Genomic DNA, 23,486 nt, shown 5'->3' on the forward strand with positions numbered 1-23,486 from the left:
AAATAAATAAATAAAAATGTTTAATTGCTTTTACTGGACAGGTTTTAGAAATACATTTGGAAAATGTATCACGCTCAGTACTCTGTAAATATTAAAACATGTATGGAATTATTCTATAACAAAGGGGCAACACTTACATTCATTAGTGTAATTGCATCTCACAATATAGCCATCAATATGTTTTTCTGGTGTGTTGGTAGGTCTCATCCACACAATTGTTACGTTTCTGGCAGTAGGATGCATTGTGAGGTTTTCTGGTGCTTTTGGAGCTGTTTGAAAACAAACGTGGTGGGAAGAAAAAGTTTGAATAAAAATGCAAAATACTCCTTTTTTATCGACTTTGATTAAATTACATTTCATTAGACAGTACACAAGATTTAAGATTTTGCATTGTACATTTCATTCAGAGAAACTATACATAACTATAAAGAGAGTTCATGTAAAATCATAAAATTGGAGACATTGTATAAATTTATTACATTTTAGATACAGGTGAATACAGAAATATCACATATTACTAAAATTTTCCAGCACTTCCAATTAAAATAGAATATTTTAAATTCCTTATCATTTTAACAATATATTTGTGTTTATCCTGAAGTTTCCTTTACAGGTCACTTGGTTTAGAGTGATTTTCTGTTTAATTCAGAAAATAAAGCTAAGCCATCTCCAGGAACATGCTGTAGAAAAACATATCATTTTCTCTGTAAACATTCTTTGCAATTATTCTACCACAACTCTCTTCAAAAGCAAGAATTCAACAATTGTTTTTAGCTAGACCTGCACCTTCAGGTGCTGGGTAGCCCGGTCTGGTGGTTGGAGACCCTGCCCATGGCAGGGGAGTTAAAACTAGATGATCTTTAAGGTCCCCTTCATCCCAGGCCATTCTATGATTCTATGATTCACTGAAACTTGCTTATATTAAGCCAAGTTCTCTCTCAAAAAAAAACAAAAAAACAGTTAATCTCTGGGAGAAGGAGAGAATGGCATCAGACTGCAGGTCTGAACCAGGGGCTGGCAAAGGAAAAGACCATGGTGACTATGGTCATAAAATACAAAGGACAAGAGATGGGATGGCAGGAGCTGGCAGAGAACATAAGACTGGCTGAGTGTGATGCCCAACATACATCTTCATCCTCAGGCAAAGAGATAGTGGAATTCGTAATGGTATTTTCTAGAAGTATACGGTACATAAAGCAAAAATAAGCCTTATTCTTACCATCGTAATCTGTGGTTATTTTACTTTCTTTGGTAAAGTTCTTTTCAAAAAAGCGTACTGTAACACTGCAGATGTACTCACTGTCGGGTAATAAATCCTTTATCAATATGTGGTTATTAATTAATTCCCCAATGTCTTCTAAATTTCCGGAATCTGTGGACATAAAAATGTCTTAAGAACATTTTTCACAACTCTGAAAGCATATAACATCATTTTGACAGGGATTTTATCAATATGATTTCTATATAACTACAGAAGTAGCTCAAACAGAAAAGTATACAAGCTCATCTGATGACTGAGCTCTATGTTCTTTTATATCAACTCAGTTTGCATAGATCTTTACTTTCCATCACTAACACTCAAATGATTTGACTTTCCAACAGTTTAAGCATAGAAATAAAGGAATTCATGGCAGAAATCTGGAGCACCACAGGTTCTTAATAGCTCACCCGTCACAATCTTCAGCTCTCTCAAATGCAAAACCTCAGTCCCAGGACACTGGAATCATAGACTTTATTTGGAACTGGAAGGGACCATGAGGATCGTTGAGTCCAATTCCAGTGCAAAATAAAATTAAATCATATACCTAACAGCACTGTTGAAACACTTCTTGAACACCAGCAAGCTTGGGAACACAACCATTTCTCTGGGCAACCTCTGCAGTTCTCAGCTATCCTATCTGAAAAGAACTGCCATCAACTAAAACCCCCAGATCTCTGTACGCAGGGTTGCACTGCAGCAATTTGTTCCCCAGACTGTATGAGCTTGAAAGATTACTCAGTTCCAAGTGCAGAATCCAGCATTTGCCCTTGCTAAATTTCACAGCTAGTGACTGCCCAGTCCTCCATTCTATCAAGCTCTCAGTGCAAGGCAGCTTTACCATTATGGGAAGCAATAGCCCTTTGCTATTTAGTACCATCTGCAAACTTAGCCCGTATTCAACTCCTGCATTCAGATCATTGATAAACGCACTGAAGAGAACATTCATCATGCATTTTGCTGGGAAGTGAGAATATATCCAGCATACCTTCTCTATGACATCAGCAGCCATTGAGCCAATGTTTCCTTAGGCTCCAAAGCCAGCAAACTCCATGTATGGGAAACTGGTAATCACAGCCTGAAGCTCTGATTAATTAGCTGAGGCAAGTGTCCGGTCAGCTGTGGGAGCACAGGTGAGGGTAATTCAGCTGTGCTCCCAGAAGGGTTGGAGCTTGACTCCACCACTCCTAGACTTCATTTAAGGGCTGACCACCACTAAAGCAGCATCTCTTTGAGACTGCTCCTTTGTGGAGATCAGATTGCCAGCCTCAGCATTTTCCAGCCAGACTGAAGGCATCCATATTGGTGAGTTTTTTCTATAGATAACCTTTTGGTTATCTATCACCATCCTTCTTGTATTATTACCATCTTTTGTATTATTTCACCTTACGCTCCAAGAACAGAGTGCCTCAACTCTCACTGTACAGGAGCCTGCAGAGCCAGCTGCCAAAGTAGGCTGTAAGGAAGAAGCTCAAAGCAGACACTCAGGTCTCTAAGCTCTCACTTTTCTTTAGGCCATCAAGCAGGAGCTCAAAAGCTCTTTGTCTACTAATTGTGAAGCTAGTAATCTCTACAAGTGAGCTTTCTGGGCTTGAACTCTCTGCAGAAGTCTGGCAGGGTGTGCAAGCCCCAGAGGGTAGTCTCTGACTTGTTAACCTCAGAAATTCTGAACAACTCTTCACTCACACTGGTGTAATTAATTGAAATCTACCAATCTCATTCAATAACAACACCTACATTGCTTACAAAATAATAAAAAATGATCAGCATTTAAAATGTTAGATGTATCTTACCTGTTTTGCAGCTAACAGTCACATTAGGATTGTCACTTTCACAGTCGCTAAATAAAGAGTTTAGGGGCAGTGTTGCGGAGTTGCTTTCAATGTTCAGGGCATTAAAAGTATACCTTTTTTCATCTATAAAAGATTAATATTAAATATCACTGTGAGAATAATTATATATTTATTTGTTATTTTATATACATTTGATCTGCAACATGAAAACGCAGCACAGAATAATATGCAAAGAATTTAACAAGAAGCTGAAACCGAAAACTAAAAGGTATTCATGAATAAATACAATATTGGCATTTAAATAAAAAACAAAACTTTTAATCCATCAAAACCAATATCACTAATGAACAAAGCCTGCAGCATAAATAATAGCTTTCAAGTACTCAGTGGCCTTGTTACTGCTGGCCATGCTGCACGTGGCCAATGCAGATGAAGCTCATTTTTTACATTTACAGTGAGAAAATCGCTTTTTTTTTTTAATATGAAAACCTCAGTCAGTGTCTCTGAAAATACAACAACAGATTAGAAAAACCATTTAGGCTGAACTGCCATATGCCACTAATAATAACAGTAAATTAAAAAAGAAATTACTAAAACCTTTATATACCTACCAGGTGGAATAGTAAGATGCATGTCATTGCAATTAGCAGATCTAACTGTATATCTTCTGCACCACTTAAGCACTGCTTTGTTGTTGCTGGCATTCACTTTTGAGCTCTCCCCAGGCTTCCCCAAAATATCATATTCTCTGTTTCCTTTGAGATTCTTTAGCGTAACTTCAGCTGAGCCATTCCTGTCTACTATAATCACATCATCAACTTCATTATCTAAAAGGGAAAGAAAAAATAGTCAACTATAACTTTATGACAATTTTAAAGAAGTATTAAGTGTTTCCTTGGCACCCACAGTATCACACATGTCCTAAGAATTAGAGGATGCAGGAAAATTTGTTGCTTTTTGATACTTGAGTTTTATTTTTTATATAACTTCTACTTTAAAAATAGTTTAGTTAAAATAGAAAATTTACTTGGGAACATATTCTTCTAAATCATTCTCTATAAAGGAAACCAAATGAATTTAAAAGATAAACATTCCAAAGCATTTTTTTGTTATGATTTAAAAGGTCAATTCAAAGATAAATATCTTATTTTGACACATTGAATCATCTGCTTAAAGAGAAATTTAAGATTTCCTTGTTCAAAACATTTCATAGCTGTCTAATAAATAACAAAAGCCATCCCTGAAAGCCAGAGAGGGGAGTGGTTTCAAAGAGACAGAAACCAACATCCAAGCTGTGGATTTACTAGAGCTATGAACTGCGTTTTGCAGTGTGTGATTATTGGCATGATGGGGGAAAATTAGAGAGGGCCTCTTGAAATGAACACAGGTTCTTCCATAGTCCTGAACAGCCCAGTACGAGGACAGCTGAGCAGTTCTGGGATTGGAGATGAGAAGGCCAGAAGTGGTAATAACTTCAGTGCCAGTCTTCCAGAATTGCAAGACAGTTTAGATGGTAACTAATTTGCTTTTGTGATCAGCTTCCTTTGGATTTACTGATTCGCTCAGCCAGCAGGGCTGAGATGAATAAGGGGTTTCTTTCTTACCACAAGGTTCTTCTGTCACTGTTTTAGTACTTTCTGTAAGAAAACAAAAAGCAAAAGTGAAGGTATGCTTCTCACAGAGTGTTAAAGGAGTACAACTGACAATGCTCAAAACTCTTCAATACATTACGAATGTTGTAATTCTACTCACATCTGAAAAAGTGAATATCAACTACCTACACACTTTTCTTAGCCAGTTCTTTTAGAGACCATGCATGCTTCACCATCTTCAAACGGTGTCAAACCTCTTCTTCTTAACATTACTCCATACAAAGTTATACCAGAATATTCCAAATTCACTCATTCTCTGTGATAGAAGTTCTAACAGTATCCCAGAATACATATGCTATGTAATGTCTAACTGACAGTTTATAGTATCACTAATGAAACAAAATTTACCTACTTTATGCATAGCTACTCTTTCTGAAAACAGATTCATTCAACAGTACACACTGTTTTACAATTATTTTTATACTGGAAGATCCAAAAGAAATTAAGAACCAGCGTTTAGGAAATTTGTACAAAAGCTTAAACAAAGAACTGCCATCTTGCAACCAATTATTTAAATGTACTAAGGTAAAAGTATTTGACTGAAGTCTGAATTTCCCTCCAGAAGAAAGGCCCTGGAGTTGCATCCCTTCAGCAGAGAAGCCAGCTGGCTGAGCAGGGCCCCTGCTATTCTTCTTTCACACAGCAAATGATATATCGTGTCTTGTGCTATTAATAATATTCCTTAAAAAATAACCCTGAAGTTTAATGCAGTTGTACTCAAAAACTTTGATTTTTAAATAAAGCAAGATTATTTCTCTCATTCTAACACATTTTCTGTGCTTGCAGTATCATAATTGTGATGACTGTGTGCAAGTTTGTCACCTATTGTGCTAGTGGGGGTGGTCTCAGTGCTTGCTGACAAGATGACTGGTGAAGTGGTGCTGTGCAAGGATGTTGAACTGTAATTATCTGTAAGGGAATAAACAACACATCAGAATTTAAGAAGTAAAATTGACTACTGCACGTGGCTATGTCATTACTAATATCATACACTATACTCCCTCCTCCCCTTCTTTTTTCTTTTTTATAAATCCAGGGTTTTTCTAAGCTAGAGAAGGGTGCTGAAGGAAGGCTCATGCTAATTTATCCAATAACAGAAAAGAAACTTTTTGGAATACACCATTTAAAAATGAATTTTGCAATGGAAGGAGACCATTCTTTCTGGGGAAAGGGGGTAGTGGATGGTTCTGGTTTGTTTGTTTTATTTTATTTAAATGCACAATCCAGGGTAGAGCCAATACAATATAGTACAATAAAAATTGATCAAACACTTGTGAACAAGGAACTAAGGCATGTTGCTGTGTTCTTACAATAAAACACAACTATGGATAGTCCTCATGCTCCTTCAGAAACAATAATCCAGTTGGGCTTATTTGACAGATAAGATACATACTTACTGTTAGCATTTATCCCCCTGCTCACAAACCACTGACAAGTTCCTCTTTTCTCTTAGGTCTATTTGTGTGGTTCTTGCTTTGACAGCAGCCTCCCTCACCGGAGTTACGAAACTACTGAGATGACTGCAAGACTTATCCATGAGATACCAGAGCCTAGATATGATTGGGCTCTTGCTACTATGCTGAATTGCAAGTACCTGTTCTTTCTGATAAACCACAAGGTGGAAAAAGTTACTCTGAGGTCAAAGTACTCTGTTTTTCCCTATAGCTCTAAGGGCATCACTGGCACCTGAAAGAAGTAAGCAAACCTGATGCAGTTGGATGAAAGGCAGTGAGAGTGCGTGTGGTGAGGGCAGCAGGGCTGCTATACTCTGAGTGGCTGAGTCCCGTGGTCAGGCCAGAGCCTGAGTGCATGGAGAGGTGTGTGCTGGCTGCGGGAGAGGCACCTGTGGTGAGAGGCACAGCATCAAATGTTTTGGAGACATGAACTCAAGGAGAGACACAAAGCTTCACACAGCTCTGCTGAGGCCATGTGAACTCGGTAAGAATCAAAGGTACCATGTATGTGCAAGGTTCACATTGCTGGGGGGAGCAGGAGGCAAGTGAATATCCAGCAAATGTAATCCATTATGGTACTGGTTGCACATTTTCCATACTATATGCTGAGTTTAAATATTCTCAAGCACATCACTCAAAAGCAAACTTGTTTGATGTTCTACTCTCTTAAAAAAGTGTATTTCATTTCACTGGGCTGAATGAAAAGACTTTACACTAGATGACCATGAACAAGAAAAGGGAAGAAGAAATCATAAAAAAAAAGATGTTAAAATTCTGTAATTTAAATTTAACATTTCTTACCAGTTGCTGCTGGCTGAGCTCCTAAAGAAGAAAGAGAGAGAAAAAAAAGTAAATTACACTTTCATTGAATCATACATAATCACACAACAAGAAGAATGACAACAAAGAATAATTCATCTCCCCTATCAGCTGAGCTCTCCCTGGGGAACTATTTATTCTAAATTAATATTTAAAGATAGGTAGCAACCACAAGGACCCCTAAACATCAAGCATATGGTATATGAACTGGTACTGTCCACATTAAAGTTCCATTTTCTTGAGTCTTGAGAGAGTTCATGCCATGCAGCCTAAAGGATGGACGTTGCTTCAAGGAAGGCTGTGATGGATGTCAGCTCAGCTGTAACAGAAGAGCAGCAGTGCCATGGTCCCGATTTCACGGTTACCTGCAGTGATGCTTGGAGGTGAGAGTGATGTGGAGCGTGTAGGTAACGTAGAGGAGGGAGAGCTGGCAGAGGTCAGATTATCATTTCCTGCTGCACAGTGAGAAAAAGATATTAAGTGAGAAATGCATGGAGGTGAGAAGCTCATCTACAGTAGAAAAAGTATGGAAGTTTGTATGGCTTTCTCTAAGCAACGTTTCTTAGGACAGAAGATACTGGTCAGTACTTAAATGGCATTTTCATAGTTTTCAGTGTATTTTGCACTAACAAAAACTAAAACTCTCAAAATCTTTCAGTTCACTACAATGCAAGTGTGTGAGTAATATCAACAAATGGAGCTTAACTTGGATGAAAGAATAATGACTTCATTAGCCAGAAAAACACCAAGGTTAATTCTCTTCTCAAGGAAAACCTTACTGGTGTATAACCTAAAACTACGTGAAAACTAGAAATATTTGGCTCAGTATTACTAAAAGGTCTTTACTTTTACTAATACACATTCCTAAATCCCAGCACTTTTCCTGGACCATCCTGCCTATATTTAAGAAACTCTCCTGAAAATGCTATCTCTAAGTTAACCTCTTATCAGCTACTCGCTGATCTCAACTGGAAGCTGTGACTTCTTCACAGCTATAAAAATAAACCTCAGCTTAACACTTTGCTTTGAAACTTTGACCAAAACTATTCTAGATTTGTGTAATGTAATATCAGGAGAACAAGAGACAAAAATAAATGACAACAACTGGAACTGTGAGAACAACAACTTGCAGGAGCATCCACAAAACAAAAGTTATCCTTATCTTTTGCTCACATTGAGAATTAGAAGCTTCCATTTTGAATTAAGAAGATTAAAAGTCCTGCTCACTTCCTGAAGACAAGTCTCTCTAACATGACTGCCATGCGTTCAGTAACAAGCAAGCTTCCACTTGTTCACATGCTTCTTGCTGTAACTGTCCATAAACTGTCTTCTCTCTTCTGTCACTTGTGTTTATCCTTCCTTGCCCTTTTGCTACTAGTCCTTCTCCATTATATTTCTGTTAAAGTTAGGAAACAAAAACATAGATGATCTTTTGAACCATCAATGTACCTTCAGCAACTGAAAACTCAGATAAGGACTGGAAACTTTGTTAACAGCAATTGTATAATCTAGCTATATAGATCAAGCTGCCAAAGAACCACATAATGCTAATATATGTAATCATATTTACCATAATCTACTCAGTCTCCAAGTTATCTTCATATTTCTTAAATTCAGTGTTTGAAAGCTGGCAGTCACTTTCAGTGTCATGCTATGATTTTTCTTTCTTCAACTGGCTTATCGGGTGAAGAATCAATGATTCCCCTTTCTTCCCAAGCCTTGCCTTGCTTTAGTGCATTAAGTGTACTTCATGCCTAGAATTTACTGTCTGTAAGCATCTGTAAAGACTGACTTTCACTTTAAAGAATAATACTTATAAAAGGAGTTGAAAGATCGCAAAGTGGCTAATGAAACAAATCAAAATATTTTCTAGGTGATTAATGAAAATGTGAGGGAGGTAAAAATGTATAAAGATTCCCTCTTTTGACTTAAGTTGGATAATATGAGCAAAAGCGTTGTCACAGTGTTGCAATTCTGGCTGTCTCATTGATTTCCTTAGAGTTCCTGTGAAAGCCATTTTCCTCATTCTTTCCCTTGTAAAGTTAGGAACAATGATACCACTGTAAATACAGTTTCTTGTTTGCTCCTGGTGACAAATGCTACACATTACACACAATCAAAGAACTGATGAAGTTTGGAGGGAGATGACAGAGGAGATGGCCCTGTGCAATGTGACCCACACCAGGTTCAGCTAGAACAGATCACTTCTTAAAGCAACCTGGAAAATAATAGTCCTAGATTACCCTTTTTACCTTGGAATAAGCACTGGTATTTCAACAGAACCACGTGGCAGTTTAATGTCATTCTGAGCAGCTTATAAATCTGTTCTGTGATTCAATGCTGTTATTTATTATAGCAATGGAATAGGATGCAGTTAATAAGAACTCAATAGGTGGCACCAAAACACTAAAGAAGTCCTCTCAAACAGCAAGGCAGATGTAAACTTACAGAGAGATCCTAGATAATCTGAAGGGACAAAAGGGAACCCAACAAACAAACTGTAATACTCCAGTATGAGTAGGTATGTTGCTAAAATTAACTTACTTTTCTCTAAACGTCCTGCAGTTTTCAAACACATCTGAGCCAATCTCTGGTTAACAAAGTTAACTGCAAAGTCCAAACTGTTTGCTCACACTTACATTCTAAAACATGTCTCTGGAAACTCGGAGGCTGGAATCTAAGAATATCTTTAATAAGGATGTTCAGCTCCCCAAAACCACGCCGTGCAGCATGAAAGCCTGATTGTTACCAAGCTGAGCAAGTTGGTCTGGGTTTAAATAGGAAATGCTTTTCTCTCATCTTTAAAGCACATCCATTAAAAAGCTGTTTTTCAAATAATATAAAGAAGACAGCCTCAGATAATCCAAGTGCAAGAATTAAAGTATATAAAAAGTAACAAAACGCGCATCCAAGCTTCCCTTTGCCTTTCTTAATTTGGCCACTGTCTTGTCTCTGCCGACTTACCCAAAAGACTTATGGCCTGTCAATAGTGTTTGAGCAGCTCTAACCTTGGCCAAGTACCTTGCAGAAAGATCTCACCAGCACATTCTACCAGCAGATGGGCAGTTTGGCTAATTCCTTTGGTTGTCTTTAAGTCTCACTATCAGTTGGCAGACAAGAGTACAGCTGCTGCTTAAAAGAAAGGTTTTAGTTGAGATGACAGCGACTCAAAGAACTACTTTTAAACTGGATGAGCTAATCATATTTTCTCCTGAAAGCCTGAAGGCATTCAGGCCTTGAGATTGAAACATGGGATTAGAGTAAACAGAATAACTTCAAAATAAATGAGGCTACAGAAAAATAAACCACAAACATGTTAAACCCCAAGGAGAATAAGGTATAAGGTCACATTTGGAGGCCCAGAAGCAGCTTTGTTGCTGCTGCAATCATGACTCTGGACCTGAAGTTGTGAACTCTTCTAATAAGTTAATGTTTGTTTATGTCCTCTAAGGAAAGGAGGGATAAAGTGAAATCACTTTCCCTTTGGAAAGAACAAGCAACCCAAGAGCAGACAGCTATCAGACCTAGGATATATTAAAAGTTAGTGCGCTTCAAGGTGCAACCTCTTTAAGCAGGACTCTCCAGCACACACTTTGTGTGCTTGTGTGTAATTAAATGAAACTCCTATTACATAAACAGAAGAACCTGCGTTAAAAGCCTGAAAACTTTGTTTCTATGGGCAAAGAGACATTAACTGAAGTGCATCTCTTGTGAAGGAAGGTTGAGGGAGCTGGGCTTACTTGGCTTGGAGGAGAGAAGGCTCTGGGAAGACCTCACTGCAACCTTCCAGTACTTGAAGGGAGCTTAGAAGCAGGAAGGAGACTGATCTCTTACAGGGGAAATAGCAGTAGGACAAAGAGGAATGGCTTTAAACTAAAAGAGGCAAAATTTGGGTTAGAAGAAATTCTTTACTCAGAAGGTGGTGAGGCCCTGATACAAGCTGCACTAAAATGATGTGGACGCCCCATCCCTGGAGGTGCCCAAGGCCAGGGCACACAGGTCCTCTGGTACACACAGCTCAGAGAAACAAGGAAAGGAGGATCCCCTTCTGCAATGCATTTGGCTTTTTAATCTAGTGCGGTGCCATACCTATTGGCTCTGTGCATCCAGCTGCACTCCGCATCTCTGCTCGAGCTGGAGAGGGGCAGAAGAAGTAATCCTCAGTCTCCTGTCTGCGTCCAGGCTCCTCTGCCAGAAGAGCTCAGTGATTCTGCACAGCTGTCACCCTCTCCAAGGTGCTCTCCACCCTTTGGCATATCAGACAGACCCCACACTCCAAACCTGGCAGGGCTTCATACAAAGCAGCTAGCATAGGTCCAGAATAGGGCTTCCCCTTTTTTAAAGTTTCAGCAGGGGCAGGGTTCTTCCCGCCTGCACTGAAAGTAACAGGATGTGGTCTTGTTCAGATGGAGTAAAGCCCTTTGAGAGGGTCCTCTAGCAAAGAGCACAGACATTAGTCAGCTCCACTGCAAGCCAATCCTAGTTCCTAGTGGGAGGTGAAGGGTGAGTAAGGCAAGGAGCCTTACAAAATACTGCCAGCCGCCCTTCTTTGATTTATTTTTAAACTTCAAGTGGGATAGGATGTAATTCACACCTACTTTAAGGCTCCCTTCTGCTGCCAGAGCCTGCTAAGGGGACATTAAAGTAAATGGGCATCAGGGCCAGAGATGTTACAGCTTCTTTTGGCCACAAACACAAAATAAAGAGATCCATTGCTACTTTATAAATAAACCTGGGCAAACCTATGAGTAGGTTTGCAAACACTTAAATGTCTGAGTATTTCCATACCACAGAGGACCCCTCACATTTTAAAAGCAGAATCATGTGTGCCAAAGTGCTTCCACAGTCAGAGTGCAGAACTGCACTTCAGTCTTTATTATTGTGTCTTGAGGAAGAAAATTAAAGCTGTTCCTATTTCCCAGAAACTTGCTGCTTTTTGAAAATTAACTAAAATAAAGATGCAAACAGTTCACACACACACACACACAAACCAACATGTGAAATTCTGAGTGCTTTCAGTTAAAGTGAAAATGAAAATTAATCCTTCAAATTTAACAAGCAGAAACTTCTCAGGAGTCTGAGACAATTCAGATGGCCCTAAACAAATGTTAAAGGTGTTTGTTGTGCGTGGAGACATGAAAGGACTTCAAAATTATCCATAACCCTAAATGATAAAAATACTTCAGCAGTCCTAGAAACGCTACAAAGTTAAGAGAACCTCAGAATTAAAAGCAATTAAGAATTAGAATTTCTTTTCCCAGAAGAAATACGGTACTTACTTTTATCTGGAACTTTGGGATAAAAATTCAGAACTATACATTTTAATGTAAGAAAAATACTTAAGTGTGTTGATCATAGATTGCCAATCATGTCCTTTTGGTATAGGGATGTAAGCATTCGTTCTGATTCTACAAAATAATTAAACAGGTTTGGCATGAGTTTCTCAAACTGTTCCCTTCTATACAAATCCATTAATTTTCCCCATTGCGGTTCTTTACAATACTGCAACCACAGTTTAGGAGTGTGATTCTGACAGCTCTTTCCTGCCACACATACAGCTCTGGGGAACCAAAGTCTTTTGTCGTTCCCAGGACAGGGGAACCATTGCTCAGACCTGGATTCCACTGCAGAAGGCACAGTCCTTCTGCAAACTTTATCCCAGGAGTGAGCATGGGTCTGCACAGCAGCTCAGTATAATAGGATGCAGTGCTGTATTTTTAATGAAAATTGACCTTTAAAATTAATGCTCATTCTTGCTTGCCATCAGCCATGACCTTCTCCCTGCTCTCCAGCTTCCAGGATGGGAGCTGCCTCTGTCCTTCACAGTTCCAGAGCCAACCAGAAACACTAAGCAGAAGGCAATCAATTCAAATTGACCAGAAATCAATACAAGGGCAGGGGGTGGAATTAAGAAGAATTTATGGCTGGCAGATACGAGAAGGAACACAATGTTGTAGGCTCAGGATACGGGGAATTACAAACATCAGAGTTTATCGGCATCCACCAAGTTAATACCAAGTATAGATTCTGCTTCATACAGAGCTTGTCTTAAGGAAGTAATAAGAAAAGCATAAGAAGAGTGCTGGAATATGTTTTTCCCCTCAGCTCATCTAGCTGATCTGAAATATTTTATTTTTTTTTAAATCAGAAACAGAAATTTCTGATTCTAATTTACTTTTCCTAGAGAAAAAAATAAAATAAAATGCAGAGGTAAACAGAATTTCCCTCTAGAAATATCAATTTTATGGAAACATCTGTTACAAACAATATCTGGAGTTTGACAAAACCATAAATGTGGAGACAAACATAACCCAAAGGCACTAATTCAAATGCATGCTGCCAGTTGCACAGTTCTTACAAACTAATAAATATCTAGGAAGATAGTCCATTTATCAGGCAGAAGAAAGGCATTTCTATCAGTTGCACTGCATTTTAAATGCCCTCCTTGGTCTTCATAGGAATACTTTAGCTACAGTAACCCACTTGTTCGACTGCAGCTAACGATGCCTTTGCTGCTCTGTGGTTTCTCTCATGCTGTTTACTTCTGTTTTTCTTCTACAGAACCCTGCTCAAAAGGAAGAGGGTGCAGCATACTGTGGTTTCGAGCTTAAGCACTTCCAAATGGTGAAACTGTGTTACCATAGCACCCACATGCTCAAGCAATCAGACCTATCTCAGTGCTAAACCACAACTTCTCTAGCACAGTCATGAAATTTCCCTATTAAACTCCTTTTCTCCAAATTTGCATTTTATAATTATTTTTAGTCTTACATTTAGTTGTATCATTAACATCAGACTGCCGAGGCTGCTTTGCTGGGAGAATCTGTGACTATGTGAATTGTCTCCAAGAGGGAGAAATATCAAATGTTGCTGTAAAAGTTAACTGTGAAGCATTGGCTACCATCCACAGTCATTATGAAACATGGATCCATGAGGGATGTAAGATTGGCTGTGATATTTACTTGGCAATTTTGCGATGTGCAACAAAGATGTGCTAACGTTTGTTTTTCTCTTTTGTATATTTTCAGTGTTTGAACACGTACAGAGCCAAGAGCCATGATCTTCTGTCAAGGGCCAGCACCTAACTTCAGTTATAATTCCTCCAGTTCTGCTGTCCCTTCCTTGATATTCTTTTTCCAAATTCACTCTGAGCAGAAAAATAACCACTTGGTCCAAAGTGATGGCTTAATGATACAGACAGTCTGGTTGTGGAACTGCTGAGTGCATAATGCTGCTTATGGCAAGCAGAAGAAAGAAAGGATGCGCACCTGCGGCACCTTCAATTCCTATGTCTTTTGTTTGTTTGTTTTCAGCTGCCACTTCTGTTAGTCTGTTGGTTGTGAGGAGCTATTGAGCACAGTTAAAGGCAGATCAGTTCCCAAGAGGTTTGAGCAGAAACAGAAACTGCAGCTGAGAACTGACTATTGGTGAGAGTGTGAGGTAAAGGCAAACTTCTTCATCCTGGACCATCTCATTGGACCGTGGCTCATTTAAATGTCTAATTTCTGTATCCACCTTCTGTGCTGCTTCAAGATAAAAGTGTTATCTCGTATTGCATATCTCTCCCAGACTGCAAATTACTTCTTATAAACTATTCCTAATCAGCTGAGATGTGAAACCATAAACAATTAAATGTAAAATGAATTGCAGCATTTGGCCACTGATAATCTAAAGTCAGCTGAAATCATAAATCACCTGCTTGGAACGTTAATATGGAATCCATGGATCAACAGCTCTGCACCTATTGGGAATGTTGTTTCAGCGAGTGACTTTCAAAAAGATGCAGCCAGCAATTTTAAAAAACAAATCACCATTTCTTTCAAGAAATGAGAGCTGTTTATGATCTTTCCTCTATGTACTAATACCTCTTCCTATTGGTTGCTGTGTTAAATACTCGAATATAACACAGCTAACAGGCCTGGGGGTGCTAAGTACAGCTTACAGAACTAAATAGTTGATTTTCAGGTGCTCTGAACTTCCTCGAACTGACACCATCAGCATTGCAAAAATGTAACTCTCCTACAAAATAGGATCGAAGTACAACCAAAAATGGAAAGAAAACACGCCTAGCTTCTGTTTTGTAAAAAGATAGAGTACAGTGGGGGAAAATGTTCAGCTGGCTCAATGGAAAGCCATTCCCATACTGACTGCCTGCTAGAGATAGCTTCCTCACTGCCCTGGGCAGCACCTGTAGCCAGCAAACATAATTTCAAGAGAGAGTGATTTCACTCGGTCACCAACCTCTTTTTATTTTCCCCTCCAGATATTTAGGCCATAAATGACCAACAAAGCCAAACGAACACCATTTATCAAATACACAACTGAATAGCATTTTTGTTATTCATAAAATATTATGATAAATGGAATTCACCAATCAGTAGTTAACTCAACTGCTCACTTGCTGGATTACAATTTAAAGCAGTAAAGTACATACAGTGTTATTAGGAAATATTGTTCAAGGATCAGATTCTACCACTGTTACTGAAAAAAAGGTAATTAGTCAATGAAGTATATCATTATCTCTTAGAAAAACTGCCAGCTAAGAGATATTTACATACACTTCTTAAGAAAACCACATGGAGTTATTTTTCTTTTATTTTTTAATTATTTTTATATATATTATGTGAAAGCAGAAATTAGCCAAACTTCTTGTATTTGATGGGTAGACTCAAATCCATCTTGTATTCAGATACCATACAGAAAGTTGGGCCTGTGACCAAGTCCTACCCAGAGATCAAGCTGATGCTTCAGTTCCACATCTTACTACTGCATGAGTGGCCAGACATAACTTCTACCTCTGTAACATCATCTGCAAAGCAGAGATTATGACACAATCCTACTAAGATGGCATCTATTTATTAGAAGTGCACTAAGAACCACAAAGCTTGCAGTCAAGGGACCTGGCGGTGCCATAAAGAACAATTATGCCCACACCTGTTTGATGGCAGAAATAGAGAGAGTTGTAACTCTATAAAGTTAGAAACACTTGGAACTCAAGCTACTCAGAACATCATGTACATCTGCACAAATCCTCACACTGTCTTTCTTAGAAAAAGAACTGTTTAAGGAAAAGAATTTTATGGACCTTTCAATGTATAGGGACTCAAAGAGAGCCCTCAGGCCAAAGCTAAGAGAACATCCAATTTCATGCTCCAACTAATGTAAACTCTCGCTATAGACACAGAAGTGTATATATATATATATATATATATATGTAGACACACAAGCCAGGAAAATTAGCAGACCTCTAAATATTTCTCATGTCTAATAATGAGAAAGATGTATGTAGTGGCACTACACATCTCAGAAGTACAACTCCCACTTGGAAGTGGGAGGTCAGAAAAGCTACGTGAGCAGTGAAGTGAGTAGCGATTTGTGTACTCACATACACAGATGGAGCACTTTGGAAGGAGCGTGTGTAATGTCTCCTGTGAGGACAGGTGGAAAAGCTGACACAGAAAGACACAGTATGTGCAAACGTGGGTAAGATTTTGCTCTCTGACAGTCTATACTTTTCCAGCCTCTGGCTGAAACAGTGATGAATTTACCACCACATAAGCTGGTAAACTAACTGATTTTTTCCTATTTCAGTAAGGGAATTTACCAGAAGTTTGGAACGTATCAGAGATTACTGAACATCTATAAAACACTGAATATACTTGCCCCACAAATTTGATTATATGAACAAAGTGAAAAACAAAACGAAAAAAAAAAAAAAAAAAAAAAAAAACCAACAATATTTCTGGTAAATATTCATTTCCACACAGAAACTCATAATTGCCTTCAGTAGTAATTAAGGCTGCAGTTTAAATTCAGATTTGGTTCTGGATGAGGACTGTGATGTCTGCAGCATAAGCATGGCATACATTCCTAGTAACACCTCAGCAACAAATACAGATGGGTTTAATTCAGCATTCAGCTCTGCTGACCAGGGAAGGCGTGAGCTTTTTCTCTGCTTGGTGTGCATAGACCAGCTCCAGTGTGGAACTGATTCTGCAGGCTGGTCTGCATCAGATGGGCACGTTGTTATGAGTTACTAGATAAACTGAACTACCATCAAAACTCTGCACAATCTATAGCACCCACAGCCAAACTTCATCAGTCCCTTCACAGGGACTAAACATTTCAAACTTCATTCATATTGAAATTATGGAAGATGATTTATAACTGTGCCCAACGTTAGCAGAACAATTGAGACTGCTATATATAAAGACTCCAAAAAGCTGCATCTTTTTTGTTTGGAGTTTTAAGATTAGCATCATACCCAAAAAGTTTGAAGAAATCTATTAACAAGTAAAACGCTGCCTTCTGAATTCCTGTTTAGCTGCACAGGATGGTTTTGTAATGCGTGATGTGCTGCTCAGTGTAACACAGAAGGTACAAAATAAAGTTGAGTTAAAAGCTGTCTCTTCATTTTGGTTGATGCCTGGGGCAGAAAGCTAAACAAAACTAAAACTGCAAAGGCTGTATGTATTTGGTTACCTCTTGCCATGTTATTTTTTTTTTCTCCCCAGATGGTTTCTGATTCTCTGCTTCTTCTGGAACAGTTTCAGCAACCTGTCTCATTGGTGCAATGGTCCCCAGGGCTCAAGGGGCTGATCTCTTCCTGCCTGGAATAGTTTGTTTTCTTACTATCTTGCATCTGCTTATGTCAAACTCATCTCTGCCTCTACTGACAATGTCCCTACAGTACAGGTATTTTCATATAGAAGACTGCTCAGGCTTTCCTGAGACTGCAGACTGTCAGCCAGACTGACAGACAGCAGACTGTCCAGCAGGCCTTTGACATGGCCACAGTACTCTGATTATCCTCTTGATTTTGACCAGACTTCACTGGGGGAATATTCTTCGACTTCAGATAGACTAGCAAGCTTAATGAAAATCTGTTCATTATCAGAAGATTATCAATTTCAGAGGAATGTCCAAGTTCACCTGTCTAGTCAAGTTTAATCATATATTTCATACTCTTAAAGACAAATAAAGACATCTAATTCCTACCTTAATTCCCACCCACCACAAGAAGAGAAAGAAAATGTCCATTTCCATTAACTCTGTATCATTAGAAACATACATGTTCTCCAGAAGTAGAAGACAGTTGCAATTTGGATACTGGATAGTTTATGGGTTTTGATCAGGAATAAGAAATGACACAGGAAATAAGAGCAAATAATGTTTACAGATATACAAGAGCAGCTGGATTAACTACCACTTACAGGAACGTACTCACTTTAATTTGCAAACCTAATATGGCAGACAACTATACAGAATGGAATTTTTCTCTTCCTCTGACACCAGCAGGAAGAGTCCAAGTTGCACCAGAAGAACTAGCTCACAGGGTTTGCTTTCCACTACATGCAGCAAATCAAGCATAACTTAAGCACCATGGTGTTTCAGCAGCATCTGGAACTAATGGACTTCTTTTCATTTCCTGGTAAATGGCTGCCTGCAAGAACTTTATGGTATCACAGGATGTGGGTGCCTTAATTTTATCTCTCTTTTGCAGCATGCTGGTCTGTACTTAGCAAACTAGCTCTCAGCTTGCATTTTAAGCTAGTGCTTTCCCGTTCCCATAGCAAGGCTGCCTGTCAAGCCACAAATGAGTAAACTTCCTCACTGAGGTAAGCTGAATAGAAGCAATACATAAAAATATTAATGCTTCAGTCTACATCATTTGAAAACACAGGATTCTGCAAAACAAAATTACCAGAAAGAGTAATTGTCCTAATGACTCACTTTTCATCTTCAGCAAACCTCTTTAGCTACAGAGTACTACATCAGCAATGTCTACAACAACACAAGCCTCATAAAACACCACAGTATGAGACAGTTATCATCTAACAAATAACTATTTCTGGTTTCATTTCCATGAACATTACACTCTATGCAGAAAACCCAGAGACTCTCCTCGACTAGGACTATCTGATTTGCCCAGTACAAACTGATGTACTTCTTTCTTTCTCTCAGTACTGCTTGGCTTCTCCAAATTGGTATGCTGCCTAACCTAATCACGACAACCTCCTCCACACTACTTCCAGCATGGACAAAGAGCTTCTAATCATATTTCAGACAACACAAACTACAACAACACAGACAAATAGCCCATTATCTGTTATTTATACTAGGTAGATGGTGACATTTTCCCCACTGTATTGTTCCTTGTAACTTTTGAAAAAGCACTTTTATCAGTAAGACTGCTGTCTGAGGAAGAGATTGGAACTTGAATATTACATGAAAGCTTTTTAATATTACTATTTTCTTTCTAGACCCAAGTTAAAAGATGCTCTCAAAGATACCAACTAAATGAAATTAGCTAGTTTTTCATTACTTTCATTATGTTGTCTTTCCAAAACTCCCTTTGCATACATTTTCTGGGGGAAAAGGCTGGGATGCACTTAACCTTCCCCACAGCAGCACCTGCACTTAGAACAGTGTTGTCAAACCAGCATCTTGACTGCTGCTGAGCAGAGCTGGCACAGCAGCCAGACTGACTCCCACTCCTCCTTACCTCACAAGATGGTTTACACAGGGGGAGAAAGAGGCGGGGAAGGGACACGGCCAGGAAGGCTGACCTAAAACTGATCATAGGTTATCTTGTATCATTTAACATGCACGACGTCATGTTGAAAAATAAATTCTGGGAAACAAGAAGGAAGGGAGACAGTGATTATGGAAGTGCAACCACTATGTGTACTGAAGCCCTGCTTCCCAAGAAGTGGCTGAACATTGCTTGCAAATGGGAAATAAAGAAAAATTATTTTCCTCCCCCTGCTTCCATGAGGCTTTTCCCTTCCCCACTCCTGAAATAAAAATGCTTTAAGTTTAGAAAATAAAACAATTATTTCTGCTTGCTTAACAGACTTATGTATGCTAGAGAACAGCAAAATAAACTGATTTTTATGAATTTTCTCTGATAGGTAGACAGTAAGTACCATTGAAAATAAGGGTATTTATATAAAAACATACAGAAAGTTCATTCTGATAAGTCAATAGTCTGTTGACAGCGCAGAGCTACTGCAACAGACCTGCCTGTGTCCTTGAAATGCCTTTGGCCTTGAGAGCCAAGAAAGCAGCAGGAAAAGGGATTTGCAGAGTATGAACAATTCTTATGTCTCCAGAGAATCCTCAAAATTCCCCAAGATACAGAGGATGTACAGCATGGTGTTCAGACAGTTCTTCTGTACTGTGCAGAAAACTCCTGTCCCAGTTTAGAAATTCTAAGGAAACTTTTTGACTTGCTCTACTTTCCTCATAGCAAGACTTCACATGTAAAGAAGACCCGAGTTCAGCTGATGCTCACCAATTCCATCATTATGTTAACAAATGTATTGGAGGCAACACTAAAAACATACACTAATAAGACTGTAAACACTGGACTTTTAAGTCATATTAAATGTAACTATTTTTAGGCAGAGAATCATCAAAGAACTGAAATTCAGAAAGCAGTTACATAAAAAGCACTGTGTCATAAATACAATGAGCAGAGAAACCAAGCTAGAAACTATTTGCAGTCAAACGGGATTCTTCTGCAGCAACTGCACTGGGAAGCTTCTAGATGGAACCTACAAACAAGAAACCAACATCCAATACTTCAAATACTCAGCATCAGGTGCTGTCAGTCATTCCCAGCATTCTTCATTATGAGTGAAATCTCCTGTCTCAGTATGGGAAGAAGTCATAGGGGTTTGGTTTTGAGTTTGTTTTTGAGCTAAAAGCTTTGAAGCCCTTTTTGTTCTGAAACACAGCATTACAATGAATCCTGTGACAGATCATTTCCCTAACGATCACGCTTCCTGCGGTGAGACTTCTCATCTGCCTCTGTGCTGCACCACCACTGCAACCATGTGCACATCGTAACATTTTCACCACCAGTGAAAACGCTATTATGTGTGCTCAGACTGACATGCAGACAGGGCTCAAAGAGATGTATCACTCTGACCCAAGGCATACATCAGGAGTGTTCTTCACCAGCATGGCTGAACTGTTTTCGTTTTGGATTTGAATTTCTTTTACAAGGAGAGTAGAAATCACCCTTAACAGAAATTCACTTTGCTAAGACCTATCATTATAGTCCTGACTGAACTAATTCCCATTTGCATTTGCCTCCAGATCTTAATGATTATTGATATACTTTTCTGACTGGAAAAATAAGTTTCCTAACTAGTTACTGTTTTACCTCCCTCTGCATTGGTTCTGCACAATATGCTTACTTCATAGAGAAGAAAAACATTCTCAGCAATTTCTTTGGGCAAGAATTCCTCCCCCTCCTCCTCAAGAACTACTTCTAGATGTTTGAAGTGGAAGAACTATAGTATTCTGCCTACACTTCCTGGAAAGTCAGCATAGGTCTGCGTGTCTGCTTTTATCAAAACATCCATCAAAGGTCAGGTAATTTTCCATACTCACAGACTGATAAAAATGCTATCTTGATGAATCAGTGCTAGAGCTTGTCCCTCAAAATGAATGTGCTATAATCACTGAGAAAACAGAGGACATTATTTGTATAACTTCAACATCATCCAGAATTACAGTCTTTTCATGTTCTTCCACTATATGGCCCCAGTCAACATCTGGAGTCAGGGACAGGCAGGTGACCACAAAGCAAATCAGTCAGCACTGGGTAACTCACCAGAAAAGCCAAGCTCTGGGCCAGTTTTGGCTGACGTCAGAAACTATGAGGTCATTAGAGAGCAACAGACTGCAAGTGCTTCCTTGGACAGGAGTGAGGAAAAACATGATAATAAAAAAACTCTTTGCCCTAAAACGCTGGAAGTTGGTCACCAGGTTTTCATTCTTTTCAGACTAATGACATAGCAATTATGCCCTTAATACTTAACATCGCTTGTGTAGGAAAGAATTTCATGTTTTTCCTTGTAGGGGGAAAACAGAAACAACATAAAATACCTGTAGTTTATTCTGACATCAAAACTGAAATTATGAGTACAAGTTATGGTACATCCGCGCATTCGCTGTATGCCATTCCAGAGGTAAAAGGTTCCAAAACTTATCACGCAATTAGAAGCCCAGGTGATCTTCAGAAAGCCCACACTATCCATCATGAAAACTGCTGTCAGCTTCAACACCAATACAAAGAAAACCGACAAGTGTTGCACTGCAAGGGTTCTAATGTGAGCAAGAGATCTCAAAATCTTTTTAGCACTTGATTCTTAGTTTGGCATTATAGCAATAACGCAAGATTTGCTGGGCACCTTTGTTTTAAAATACTTGAAATAGTGAAAAAAATCACCTACTTTTTTTATCCTCTAACACCTCTTATACTTGAAAAAAGACATTGCTGTACAATATCTGGCATTTGAATTTTGTACCATCATTCAGCTTGGCAAGTTTTGATGCTGAATAAAGGCATAAAAACAAAGGCTACAACTGAAAACACACTAGACCTTGATTGGCATATTTTTTCAGTGGGATCCCCCTGCCACTTTCATGTCAGCTCTGTGCTCCACTAAATGGAAACCTATAAAAAGCTTTGCTCCTTTTTGCAGGTAGCAGAAATACCTCAGGAAACAACACTTGAAAACCTTTTTCAAATAAACAACAAATGCAGTGTTCACTTTGATAAGCAATAACAGAAAACTATACCAAAGTAACAGTAGCACTAAAAATATATGTCAGTTTCATCAGTCATAATTCATAATCCTCGGAGGTAAGTAGTAAAGACAGCTGCCAGTGAGTTGTGCTGGGTCATGAGGGGCAGGAACGGGGCAAGCTTGGCAATACACCACTGCAAAGTACCAGCACAACCAAAACACAATGTCATCACTAGTTCTTTAGTTACGTTACACAAGTCCAGAGAGTAGCTATGAAAAAGTTCAATTTTCTTCATGCCCAAAAAAGCTGTGGATGCCCCAACCCTGCAGGCATTCAAGTCCAGGCTGGACATGGTTGGTGACCCTGCACATAAGCACTGGGGGGTGAAACTGGATGAGCATTGTGGTTCTCTTCAACCCAGGCCATTCTATGATTCTTCTTTCACAACTAACCTAGCATCAGTCCCCAGAAAGTTGTGGATACACATGATATAATTGCACACAAAAGTACTGCTTTATAATGCAATCCTATACACACACGCTGTTTCTGAAGACATTGTTTGGGAAGCAACAGTATTGTTCAAGAGTTGGGAAACATCCATGTGCACTATCAGTGCAAAGCATTAGTTCTTTTGCCTTTCTAAAGCCTAGAGACACTCTCTGAGATCTGTCAGTCTGTGATCACAGACAGTCCAGCACACATAGAAATACCCCAAAGCATGAAGTGCTGATACCTTCTGCTAACTCTGTGCACGAAGCATGGATTGCTAAACAGACGATTTGCACTCCCATCTTTTGCCTGTTCTTGCCTAGATCTGGCTTTCTATCAGTTTCTCACGTCTCTTACCTGCTCCTTTCAGCTGCCCTGTTACCTGCTGCCATCTCAGACCCAGCACCCAATCTCTTCTCTTAAACCACTTGCATCATTTGCCTTCATATCTGATCAGAACTGCTTTCTGAACATT

At 39.0% G+C, this 23,486-nt stretch overlaps 1 protein-coding gene across 15 annotated transcripts in view; it reads right to left on the reverse strand.

Annotated features, from left to right (window-relative positions):
- Window positions 1-23,486, reverse strand: part of PTPRC (protein tyrosine phosphatase receptor type C) — a 52,539-nt gene that overhangs the window by 18,813 nt on the left and 10,240 nt on the right. For 2 of the 15 annotated variants that reach the window (XM_015869491.3, XM_015869489.3), the window contains 9 exons: window positions 7,342-7,431; window positions 6,959-6,979; window positions 6,409-6,546; window positions 5,526-5,612; window positions 4,656-4,688; window positions 3,663-3,878; window positions 3,052-3,174; window positions 1,220-1,372; window positions 138-269 (listed from right to left, as the gene is read on the reverse strand). In XM_015869491.3, coding sequence (XP_015724977.2) covers window positions 138-269; window positions 1,220-1,372; window positions 3,052-3,174; window positions 3,663-3,878; window positions 4,656-4,688; window positions 5,526-5,612; window positions 6,409-6,546; window positions 6,959-6,979; window positions 7,342-7,431 — 993 coding nt within the window. Of the gene's footprint in view, window positions 1-137; window positions 270-1,219; window positions 1,373-3,051; window positions 3,175-3,662; window positions 3,879-4,655; window positions 4,689-5,525; window positions 5,613-6,408; window positions 6,547-6,958; window positions 6,980-7,341; window positions 7,432-11,065; window positions 11,218-23,486 lie in introns of those variants that run through there. The other 13 variants (XM_085511088.1, XM_015869492.3, XM_085511092.1 and 10 more) reach the window with 11 other exon arrangements.

Source organism: Coturnix japonica, chromosome 11 (genome assembly GCF_054131305.1).
Source record: "Coturnix japonica strain WE chromosome 11, WE-NBRP24, whole genome shotgun sequence".
NCBI classification, from domain to species: domain Eukaryota; kingdom Metazoa; phylum Chordata; class Aves; order Galliformes; family Phasianidae; genus Coturnix; species Coturnix japonica.